Here is an 11,899-nt window from a genome sequence, read left to right as displayed (position 1 = left end):
TGGGAAATGATCGAATTTCTCCTCTTTTTTCCACCTTATCAAATGCTGTAATCTAGGATTTATTTTGCATCATTAATGATTGGCAGTTGGGGCGATAAGATTTCGGGAGTCAATGGGATTTTGGTGAGAAAATCACTCTGATACCTCTGATAAGGTGAACCTATATAAGAGATGCGAGATCAAACGCACGATAGTCATTGTTTCACCGAGAATTGTACTTCCATTGTGGAAAATATGTGGAAGTTTTTATCTGTTTTCGTCCTTTTTGTTACGTTTGCTTGTGCACAAGCTGGATACGCAGATATAAAATCCGTGCAGGATATTCCACTTCGTCTGAGTAATACAACTGAACCACTTCGCTATGAATTGTGGATTGAGACACAAATTCACAATGGAGATTTTGCATTTTCGGGACGTGTAACCATTACAATTCGTGCCTTGGAAGATACCAATGAGATTCAACTGAATTCAGTTGGTTTAAACATTCACAATGGGTTTGTCATTGAAAATACTGGCCAAAGGAGACATTTGGTTGTGAATGAATTTGTGGAAAGTAACCAAATTGTAACTATACCAGTGCAGCAACCTCTTATTGCTGGACAAGAATATATCCTTGTGTTGGAGTACACGGGAGAGTTGCAGAATCAACCAAGAGGATTCTTCTACAGTCGTTATACCGATGATTTTGGACGCATTTTCTATATAGCTGCAACATCCTTCCAGCATGTCTTTGCCAGATGGGCTTTTCCCTGTTATGACGAGCCTCGCTATCGTACACCATTCATTATTCACATTACACACGGATCCATCTATCAAGCTGTTTCGAATATGCCAGTGTTTAATCAAATTACGCAGTAAGTTTAAACGGGATGTGGGAGGGAACGGTTTACGTCCTTTAGCAATTACTCTAACGATGTTTCGAAGGCTTTATTCCTTCTTCATCAGGCAAGTGAAATAGATGGAAAAACTTTGCAACTAATTACAAATTCCGTCTATTTTACTTGAATATTTGAAATCTAAACATTAAAAATTTAAAATTTTTTTTTCAACTCATTCCAGTGAAAATGAATTAACTACCACAACCTTTGATGAAAGTGTATCAATGTCCGTAAATTTGGTTGCATTTTATGTGACAAATTTCGTCTCTAGGGGCTACACATCGTCCAATAATGTGCCCATTAGCATTCTTGTTCCTGTGCATCTTATCAATCAAGTTGAATTTGGACTAAATCGTACTAATGAATTTCTTGAAAAAATTGAGACATATACTGGCCAACAATATTCCCTCCCTAAGCTCGATAGCATCGTTATCAATGATTTTGCACACATATCGGTGGAAAATTGGGGATTAATGACATATGAGTGAGTATGGAGAATTAAATGCCACTTGCTGGGATTTACAAAACTGATTGATGATTTTATGATTATTTTTTTGCATAGTTCCAAATTTTTCCTCTACAACCACGGTGTGACAAATATTGCTCAAACAGTGGATATTGTGAAAATCATCACTCACACCCTCATGCATAATTACTTCGGTAATCTCGTTGGTATCCCATGGTGGTCATATACATGGATGACAGAAGGATTTGCAACATATTTTGAATACTACATCACAGATGAATATTTCCCAGAACTCCACATGTCTGACATTTTTGTTGCTTTCAATCTTCAGAGGAGTTTGTATGAAGATTCCTTGCTTTCAACACGTCCAATGAGTGCCTACACGGAGAATATCTTTGACATTGATGTTGTCTTCGATGGGATTACATTGAGAAAAGGTCCAGCAATTATTAGGATGCTTGATCATATTCTTGGGAAGGAAACTTTCCAAAAGGGTGTAAGGAGCTTCATTCAGGAAATGGCATATCGCATTGCAAGTCCACAAGATTTATATATACACCTGCAGAGTGCAGCAAGTGAAGATTATGCATTACCTGAAGATATAACAATTGAGAATATTATGACCCCATGGGAGCACATCCCTGGCTATCCACTCCTAACGATCACGAGGAATTATCAAACAAATGAAATTGTAGTTAATCAGAGGAGATTTCTCTTTCAACATCAAGTAGATGATCCTGAGTGTTCTTGTTGGTATATCCCCCTAACTTTTGCAACATCAAACAATCCCGACATGGAGGATACTAAACCTTTGGGGTGGATGCGCCGAGGGGTGAAGGAAATTGTGCTGACATCATCGGAAAATCGCTCCTGGACATCAGATCAGTGGGTTCTCTTCAATATTCAACAAACAGGCTTCTACAGAGTAAATTATGACACGCAAAATTGGAGATTACTCGCAAATGAACTCAATCAGGGACCACCTTTTAAGATTGGAAATCTCAATCGAGCCCAACTGATTGATGACTCTTTCAATCTTGCCTATTCGGACGTCATAGAATTCAATATCGCCCTAGATATTATAAAGTATGTGCACGAAGAGACAGAATTTCCCGTATGGGCAACAGCTAGTAACCATCTAACGACTCTCAATCGACGCCTCGAAGGTCCCACACATGATTTGTACTTTGGGAGATTCCTTCGTCATCTCACAGAGGATCTCTTTGACAAATTGGATGTTTTTGAGAATGTAGATTCCGCGGAGAGTCCTCGAATTACCTTCCTTCGTCCATATATTGTAGATTTGGCTTGTCGTGCTGGTTCAGCAAAATGCCTCACAGCTACGAGAGTTCTTGTAATGGCTGAAGCAATAACAGGGCATCGCCTTGTCCCGCATGAAAAGAGTTCAGTGTACTATTGCCATGGCCTAAGGAATGCCAATTGGCAAACTTTCTTCTATTTCTGGCAGAGACTTCACGCTCTTACAAGTGATCAAGAGCGGCATCATTTGGTTAATGCACTCAGCTGCTACCAGAGTAGTTCATCTATTTATGACCTTCTGCAAACCACCTCGATCATTGATACATCTGCGGAGATTCTTTACACCCAACTTGAGCGTTTTATGATCTTAGCAACTGCCTTCCGAAATGGACATTTGAGAGTTGTAATAAATTTCCTGATGGAAAATCACGAGGATGTGGCGAAAACTTATACATTCAATTACCGCATGGAGGAACTTCTGAAGGAAATGGCAGGATTTTTGCACTACGAAGAGGATGTTGATGGCTTTGAAGAAATGCTCAATGTTTTCTTCGAAGCAGGTCACTTAAGCTCTTTTCAGATTGCTGGAATTAGACGAGAAATGGAGCACAATCGCATATGGGTGGAACAACATAAACAATCAATTGAGAATTGGATTCGAAACTTTTTTGAACCAGCTGAATCCTCATCTTCAATTAAACGTTTCACATTTGCTCTTGTCTTCCTGAGTATTTTTGTAAAGTTTTTCATTTAATGACATTCTCTATAATGTTGCTAAAATAGATTTAAAAATTAAAGTTTAGCAAAAAGGAACTCTATATAGTTTCAATCAAAGTATTGAAAAAATCAATTTTTTCTATGTATAATCTGATATCATAATTGCTTGTAAAGAATATTTAAAAAAAAAAATACAACAATTTCAGCTGCTAATGCCAAGAGTTTCATGGCTTTTATTTGTATGATTTATGTAAAATCATTACCTGTCGGTTGAATTCCTTCCGTCATTTTTTATCAACATATGGGTTGATATTATTATCTCTATTATCTCTTGTAGTTCAGTTTTATGTACATACATACATTTTATATACAATTGAACAATGTTTAATTTATATACATATATAAGTGTGCGAAAGTAAATATAAACGACCTTGACTAAGAACACATTCCGTAGTATTTGTATTATATACATACATATGTACATATTACATACATACATACTTATATGTACATTATATAAAACATTATTGAATTAAAGATATGAATTTTTAAATCATACATAAACGATAAAATGCTGGAAAATCTTTTACCATAAATAGTAGAATAGCTCACGACAGATGTATTGACAATATTCTTATCACAGCTGATAGGAGTTCAACGAACATAACGCGAATTACTTAATTTTGAGCAATCTTTCAAGTAAAGAGGTATAAAAGTCACGGAGAGTTTCGCGGACGATCAGTTGTGGTTTGCATGTGATTGTGCTCAGTCTTTTGCTTGGTTCAATTTCACTTCAATTTGCCGCGAAGATGATTGGTTGTGCAATAAGTTGTCTTGTGAGTCTTTTATTTTCCAAATGGACACTTCTGGCAGGAATTGTCGGTTACTTCGTGTACAAATGGAGTATATCAACGTACGATATATTCGAGAAACGTGGCATAAAGTTCATGACACCCCTCCCACTCATTGGAAACTTTAAGGGCTTAGTCCTACAAACGATGAATTTCTCAGACGCCATGAAAGATTTCTACAACCATTTCCCCACGGAAAAGTAAATATATAAAAACTGTCTGACTCATAAAATTTTATTAAAAGAAAATTATCTTTTTTTTGTAGATTTTTTGGTATATTCGAGTTTCGTAAACCAGCCATTGTTATTCGTGATCCAGAGTTAATAAAGCAAATTGGCGTGAAAGATTTTGATCATTTTCTCGATCATCGCGGAAATATCGATGAAAACCACGAGCCGTTGTTTGGGCGCAATCTTGTGGCACTTAAAGGACAAAGGTGGAAGGATATGCGATCAACCCTTAGCCCAGCATTCACAGGAAGTAAAATGAGGCAAATGTTCCAATTGGTCTCTGAATGCTGCGCAGATACACTGAAATATCTCGAAAAGGAAGCAAAGGATGGGAAACCCCTTGAGACTGATCTAAAGGATCTCTTTACTAGATTTACAAACGACGTGATTGCAACATCTGCCTTTGGTATTAAGGTTGATTCTCTCAAGGATAAGGAAAATGAATTCTACATGTATGGAAAATCTGCAACTGATTTTAGTGGGATAAACAGCCTCAAATTCTTTTCTATTATTCAGTTCCCGAAACTCTCAAAAGTAAGTTCTAAGACATTCAAGAAATTTTAAGATTTTAATTAATTTTCTTTCTTTATTTTAGACCCTCGGAATAACTCTATTCTCAAAGCAATTTTGCAACTTCTTCAGAAGTCTCGTTTGGGATACAATTCGATTCAGAGAGAAGGAGAACATTGTCCGTCCCGATATGATTAATCTGCTCATTCAAGCTCGCAAGGGTCAACTTAAACATGAGAAGGAAGAAGTGGATAAAGAAGGATACGCCGTTGTGCAGGAAACTAGTATTGGGGAAGCAATCCACCAAAGCAGTAAGAATTTTTCCTTAATTTTGTTAAGAAGAATGAAAATTAAGGATTTTCCTGTTCATTTTCAGATCTCGTGGAAGATGATCTCACAGCACAATGTTTAATTTTCTTCCTGGCTGGTTTTGATACCAGCAGTACCTGTATGTGCTTCACGGGACATGAGCTGGCAGCTAATCCGGATGTACAAAAGAAACTTCTAGCTGAAGTTGATGCTACAAAGGAAAAACTCGGAGGGAAACCCTTAACATACGAAGCTCTTCAAGAAATGACTTATCTCGACATGGTTATTTCTGGTAAGAATTTTACTTTTGATATAGATTTATCGTATCGTTGTAAGCTAATCTAATCTCTCTGTACTAAATTTGTTTACACAGAGAGTCTGAGATATTGGCCACCAGCAGCCGGAACTGATCGACAATGTGTTAAGCCCTACAAAGTAGAAGTGGATGGCAAAAATTTGGAAGTCAAAGTTGGAGAAGGAATCATGTTTCCCATTGTTGGTCTTCATCATGATCCTAAATACTTTCCAAATCCATCTCGCTTCGATCCAGAACGATTTAGCGAGGAGAATAAGAACAATATTGTTCCTTTCACATATCTTCCTTTCGGAGTTGGACCCAGGAATTGTATTGGTTAGTTCTAATTACTAGATAATTGCTAAAGGATAGAGAATTAATTTAATATTTTTTTTCAGGATCAAGATTTGCTTTGATGGAAACCAAGGCCATCATTTACTACATCATGACCAAGTTTACCTTTGAAGTGTGTGAGAAAACTCAAATACCACTAAAACTTGCCAAAGCTGGTTTTGCTATGAAAGCTGAGAAAGGTTTCTGGGTTAATCTTAAGCCACGGAATACGTAAAACTCCAGCAAATAAGAATGTAAAAAGTATTAAAATGTAAAGTCTATTACAAAATTAAATAATAAATTTTTATATGAATAAAATCAAACAATTTTTTATTTTAACAATTCATTACCTTTTTATGATTTAATGATAAACACCTGTACATCATCATGAGTGGGTGATTTATTTAATTTTTCACTCACAAACAAACTACATATTATTTTAGAATCCTAAAATTCTTTGTCAATTTGACATTTTAATTAAAAATATTTTGAAACATGCGAAAATTATGTTTAAGGTTATGTTTAGAAACAGAAAAAAGTTTTTGGTTACTGATGTTCTGAAATTCAGTTTTCTTATTACGAAAACCAGGGGCCTGACAAAGTCCCTTCTTAGCCGAACTCAGCAAATTAATGGCGGACGATTTGCAGGAAAATTCTGCTATCATTCAATAGCGCCATCTATTGGTTAGCACCGCCGAAATTTTAACATAACCTCAAAATTTGTTTACATTTCCACTAAAACGTCCGAAATCGAGAATATTTAATTAATTTATTTAGTTTTAAATTATTTTATCGTCCCCAAGTGATAAAGACCGGTAATTTGGGTAAGAGAAAGTGATTTTAGAAAAAAATTGTGTAGTTTTATAAAGAAAGTGCAAAAAAATACTTCAGAAAAATCATACAAGGCAATTTATCACCACCAGAAAGCCCGGAAATTTCACATAGGCAGGACTCGAACGGCAGGAAAATATAGAGATATTCTGCAAAATAAATGTGAGATCAACGCAATGGAGAATTATCCACAATACACGGCATCCTTGTCCGGGAATACAGTGATCACTGTATGGAACGACGAATCCAAAAGGAAATAAAGTGTATCACTATGATTTCATGCATTTCATGGGACGGGTAAGACTACGGGGGTGTCTTCCTCAATTTTCAATCTTTTAGCTCAAAAAATGCATGTTAAATTCTCATTAAATAAAATGTAACAGCAACAATAAGAAGAGGGCCCATTCACGCTGCTCCAGCCGCTCCAGCCCATAAATTTCAGGGTTTTCTCATGGGAATCAAGAACGATCTCCCCGTCAAGTGTTTTGTAAGATGAACTTGGAGAAAGAATTAGTGATACACCTTGATAAGACTGTAAAAATTACCAAAATTGTTCGTGCTTGTGATCAGTCAGTGATTCATTTACTTGGATGGATAAGGAAGAAAGCCATTGAGAAAGTTCCAAGGATGAACATTTTTCCACGAGTTTCTTCCTTTCCCGCAAACGTATTTTTAACAAGGCAGTTGCATAAACAACCCCACTGCTGGTACATTTTCCGACGAAGATCTTGGAGTGGAAAAATTCCTGTTTTCTACAGCAAATCCTCTAAGAAAGTCACAACATCGAGATTCAGCATTAGGAGAGTTGAAGAGGAAATTCTCAATACGGGAAATGCAGATTACTGGTTGGAAAAACCAGAGAAGGATTTATTCCCGGAATGTGAAAAATTCGAAGAGATGTTAGAAAAGGTTTGTAATTCTAGATTATATTGGTTTGATTCTTGCATAACACGATCACATGTCTTACAGGAGGATTTCTACTCATAATAATACAACAAGGGAATCCTTCATTTGATGAGATTCTTCATGCCCTTCACGATGTTCCGGCCTATCATTTATGTGACACAGAACATCTAGCTACAAAACATACAGCTCACTCATTGGAATAGAGTTAGGTATGTATTTTAAGGACCCTTTCTTAAAATTCATAATTCTTTCCTAAAAATTTTATTCTTTTGAGATATTCTTTAGAAATGTCTTTTTTCATTTTCAAAAGAAATACATTAAAATGAAATCAGTAGTTTCACAGCAAAAATGAAAAATCAATTAAGAATAAATTATCTATTTTCCTTTACATATATTATGTTGAGAATGATTGCAGTCTATGACTTTACATAATCTTCTAGTATTAGTTTGTATTATTTTCTTATGCAAGGGAGTCACATTACAAATATAAATAAACTAGATAATCTGAGCTCTCATACTCAGACAATTAATTAGGCCTACACCAAGTACACATTTTCATTCAAATATAATTTCGATCATTAATTTGAGAAAGAAAAATAAAATAAAAAGTAAAAATAAATAAATGAAAGAAAGAAAACTTTTTGGTTCTTAAGAAATAATATTCATGTTATTAAATATTTCATCATAAAGGAACACCAACTAATTAAGTATTAGAAAAATATGCAGCGGAATTTCAAACTTTAATCTTTTAATGCAAAATAATTTCTAGGTACCATACTAAATATAATAATTAAATAGATCTTAATTTTGAATTATGAATTATAAGCGATTTTTTTCTAAAGAAAATGAATGAATTAAATGATTTATTGTAGATTGCCGATTTGAGCTCATATAAAAATATCTTTTACAATTATTTTTCTGTTAAATTGATCATATCTTACCCTTTACATCTCTGTGATAAATCTGAAATTTTCTCAAAAATAACTCTCTTTTTTAAGAAAAGAATATTGAAGGTTTTCTCTGATTCTTTTCAACGATGCTAAAGAAAATGATTTTAGTAGAAAAGATTTAAAGGGGGACGAATTTTAGAAAAAAAAAGAGGATAATTAAGTAGGTATGCATTTAGAGAAACTTTTAAATACGGAATACAAGTTTTTAGAAGCAATGGGGTGAAATTAATTATATCAAATTTAAGATTCGTTGAGTTTTCTTAAGAAGTCCCAAATCTGTCTGACTTGTGAATTTCAACCTATATGGTAGATTTAGATTTATTGTTAAAAATTCATGTCTATGGAATAAATTTCACTTTTAGACTATATAAAAAGTAAAAGAAGAAAGTTTTTTTGCGGATTTTTTTGAAGCGCAAAAGAGAATTTTTGCCAGTAATTTTACTTTAAATACAGAAAGATCTTTTATAATAATATTTATTTTAATCAAAAGTGTTTTCAAGAAATATTCAAAAAGAATAAAGAGTTCTTTATTTTAAAGTTGTATATAAGACAATAAATCAAAATTAATATTAAAGCAATAAATTTCATTCAGAAAAGAGAAAAGATTACCTACTAATAAAAGAAAATTTACTTTAAGGAAGAAAAATAAATTATTGCAAATTAAATTTAATGGCGAAAGAAAGTTCGTGTGAAGAAATATATTTTCTTTATTAGGGTTATTTTTAGCAAAGAAAGAATAATTTCAAAAAAAAGGTTAAAGAGATCTTCCTTAGAATAAATTGTTGTAGAATAAGAAATCTCTGCATTAAACATCTATTATTTTTTTAAATCAACAAGTTGCTCTTAAATAGTGTTACGACACTAAACCCTTTCTTTTTAAAAAATAATCGAATTGATTTTCTTTAACTTTCGTTCATTTCAGTCTCAATATTATTTGCGTCTTTTAATATAGCTCAAAAATTAGTTTACAATTGAATGAACAATTCTCTCTACGTTGTGAAATGCCAAGTTTTTATAAATGGACGCAATTGACTTTAATTTGTAATGGAACTCTTTTAGATAATGAAAAATTTTTTTTTAAAGTTATTTTTACGAATTTGGGAAATTTTTGGGTTCTCATCGACAAAGGGTTTTTCAAAAAAAATTATTAATCGCAAAATTATTGAAAGAGAATAATTTTTTTTAAAAGAAAGAAGATTTTTAGGGGAGTTTATTTATTTTTTAATTAATTGCGGAATCCATCTAAATAAATGGTGATTTAACCGGGAAATTATTTTTGAAAAGGGATTTATGTTAAAAAAAAACGATTTTATTGACACAAAACGCAACTACACTATATAGATATAAAGAAATGAAATTCTTAAGAATTTAATTTTCATAGAAAAATTGTGTGTTAAATTCCGAGTGACAAGAAGCATTAAAAAAAAATGTAGTTTAGTTTTATCTTTGAAGATTTCAATTTCAACTATTTAATTCAAAAATTATTATTGTGATGAGCTCGGAAATGAAAAAAGAGTCAAAAAAAAAAGAAAGAAGGATAATGAAGAGGACCGAAACTTTCATTTAAACATTGCCATTTTTCATAAATAAGAATAAAGCAAAAGAAAAATGAGCTTATCTTTTATGTAAGGAGCGAAAAAGGTTTGCACAGAATATTTTTTTTGGGACAAAAACAAAAAAAAAATCATAATTATTTTTCAATGCGTAAAAAATAAATATAACTTTTAGAGCAGCATTATAAATTAGAAAAAATATAGTTGAAGAGGCATTAGAATTTTTATTCTCTTTTAAATTATTTTACAACTTAACAAATAAATCTATAATTATTTTTTAAATTGAAAATTTTTTAATCACTTTTTTTTTAACAGGCAAACTGTACATTAACATTTCTATAGATGCTATTATAAAGTTTCGATTTAGTATCACGATCACATCATGAACTCTCAGCAAATTTTTGAATCATTAAACATGGTATGCAGAGAAAATTATTCTAAATTCTAATCAAATTCAATTTCTTTGAATATTTCCAGAAGTTTAAATGTGATATTTGAGGTATCACCCCAAAGTTGATCTAAATCTGCACTCTGGCAATTCTCATCGATGAAGCGGTACATCCTTCACTGTAGCTCCTGCGGGGAAATGCAGGAGATATATCGCCAATGATCACAGTACTGAGACTCCTATTTTGCTACCTAAGAATCAAAATATATGATTATTAGTTGTGAAGAAATCAATATCAGTACTACGTAGGATATACCTATCAGCCAGCGATGCACATAAACCGCGTCACCTCATTCAGGACTTCACAATTACTGCCCTCATTCCGTACATTGAGCAATTCGTTTTGAGTGAGCCTATTGCAACGAAGAAAACCAGCAATCTTCCGGAAAAAAATATGTTGATCATATAGATGCGACAGAGCTAAAAGAAACAATAAAAAGGAAATCAGATAATACAAGTGCTTTCTCTTTAAAATTGATTAAAACTTACATATCTTTGCGACATTTGTAGACAAATAAAATTCCAATTTTCACCCTAAATTAGAAATTATTTCTTGTGAGTGTTCACAGCATTTCCTGAACTGGGAATAGTCAGACGGAATTTTCCACTTCTCAAGAGAGAACAGCTTCTTCCCGACATTCAATGAATCCTGGACATTGAGCTTCTCAGGATTAGCTTATTAGTACTGTAGCACTACAAGTTAATCTCCGGTGACGTTAAATAAAATCATAATCTGCTTTTCTGGTCCTTCTTTGGTACTTCTATTATGCTTCAGTGTTGTGAATCAATCTTCTCATAGGCGCTACAGTCTCCTTGATCCTTCCCTTGAGAACTGAATACTTCGCATTCCTCGGTGAGAATTGATGACCGGACATGACTCCTGACAAAATCATGGGGCATCTAGACTTTTTGTCAGTTCAAGATTCGCCTGATATTCCAATTTGCAATCAGAAATTTGCCTGCGACAAAGAAATCCCCATTTTTTCTTGCACAAAGTCTTCCGGATGGCATTACAACTTTCACTCGTGAAAATAAACATTTTCTTTGTCACGTATCACAAATCGGCAGCACTTTACACATCACTTAGGCAAATATTCTAACTTTTACTGTATTTTAGTCATGTTAAAGCACAAAAATAAGCTTTAAAACAAAGAAAATGGTGAAAATCAAGAATCCAAACAAAAAAGTAAGGTTATGTCAAAAACTGTTAAAGGTCTCGAAGCTACATAGTTTTTGCTCATCAATAGATGGCGCGGTTGTCACCAAGGAAGAAAATGTCGCGATTTTTTTCTAAAAAGTGCATTGAAATTTTTAAAGTCGAAATTAGTGCATTAATAGGAATGTGCCACCCACCAAACTTCC

General features: G+C 33.4%; 2 protein-coding genes and 2 long non-coding RNA genes across 5 annotated transcripts; 3 read left to right on the top strand and 1 right to left on the bottom strand.

Moving 5' to 3' along the window:
* Positions 1-62: 62 nt before the first annotated feature.
* Positions 63-3,542, top strand: LOC129787730 (aminopeptidase N-like). The gene is made up of 3 exons (XM_055823479.1): positions 63-854; positions 1,060-1,362; positions 1,441-3,542. Exons 1-3 carry the CDS (start codon positions 172-174, stop codon positions 3,356-3,358), a joined length of 2,904 nt encoding a protein of 967 aa, XP_055679454.1. The 5' UTR covers positions 63-171; the 3' UTR covers positions 3,359-3,542.
* Positions 3,543-4,059: 517 nt separating this feature from the next.
* Positions 4,060-6,167, top strand: LOC129787731 (probable cytochrome P450 9f2). Its single transcript, XM_055823480.1, has 6 exons — positions 4,060-4,372; positions 4,438-4,936; positions 4,998-5,223; positions 5,289-5,513; positions 5,595-5,852; positions 5,915-6,167. Exons 1-6 carry the CDS (start codon positions 4,131-4,133, stop codon positions 6,082-6,084), a joined length of 1,620 nt encoding a protein of 539 aa, XP_055679455.1. The 5' UTR covers positions 4,060-4,130; the 3' UTR covers positions 6,085-6,167.
* Positions 6,168-6,355: 188 nt separating this feature from the next.
* Positions 6,356-11,031, top strand: LOC129787732 (uncharacterized). Of its 2 annotated transcripts, XR_008750253.1 has the most exons (4): positions 6,356-6,977; positions 7,064-7,589; positions 7,650-7,795; positions 10,567-10,681. It is a non-coding gene; the product is annotated as an uncharacterized LOC129787732 (long non-coding RNA). The 2 variants fall into 2 exon arrangements; XR_008750252.1 differs by having other exon boundaries at positions 6,356-7,589; positions 10,567-11,031.
* On the bottom strand, positions 10,488-11,406 carry LOC129787733 (uncharacterized). The gene is made up of 3 exons (XR_008750254.1): positions 11,027-11,406; positions 10,794-10,957; positions 10,488-10,728 (listed from the first exon to the last, which is right to left on the bottom strand). It is a non-coding gene; the product is annotated as an uncharacterized LOC129787733 (long non-coding RNA).
* Positions 11,407-11,899: the final 493 nt, after the last annotated feature.

This window comes from Lutzomyia longipalpis, chromosome 1, assembly GCF_024334085.1.
Source record: "Lutzomyia longipalpis isolate SR_M1_2022 chromosome 1, ASM2433408v1".
NCBI classification, from domain to species: domain Eukaryota; kingdom Metazoa; phylum Arthropoda; class Insecta; order Diptera; family Psychodidae; genus Lutzomyia; species Lutzomyia longipalpis.
Note: the sequence above shows the minus strand (reverse complement) of the source record. Positions and strands in the feature narration are given on the sequence as shown.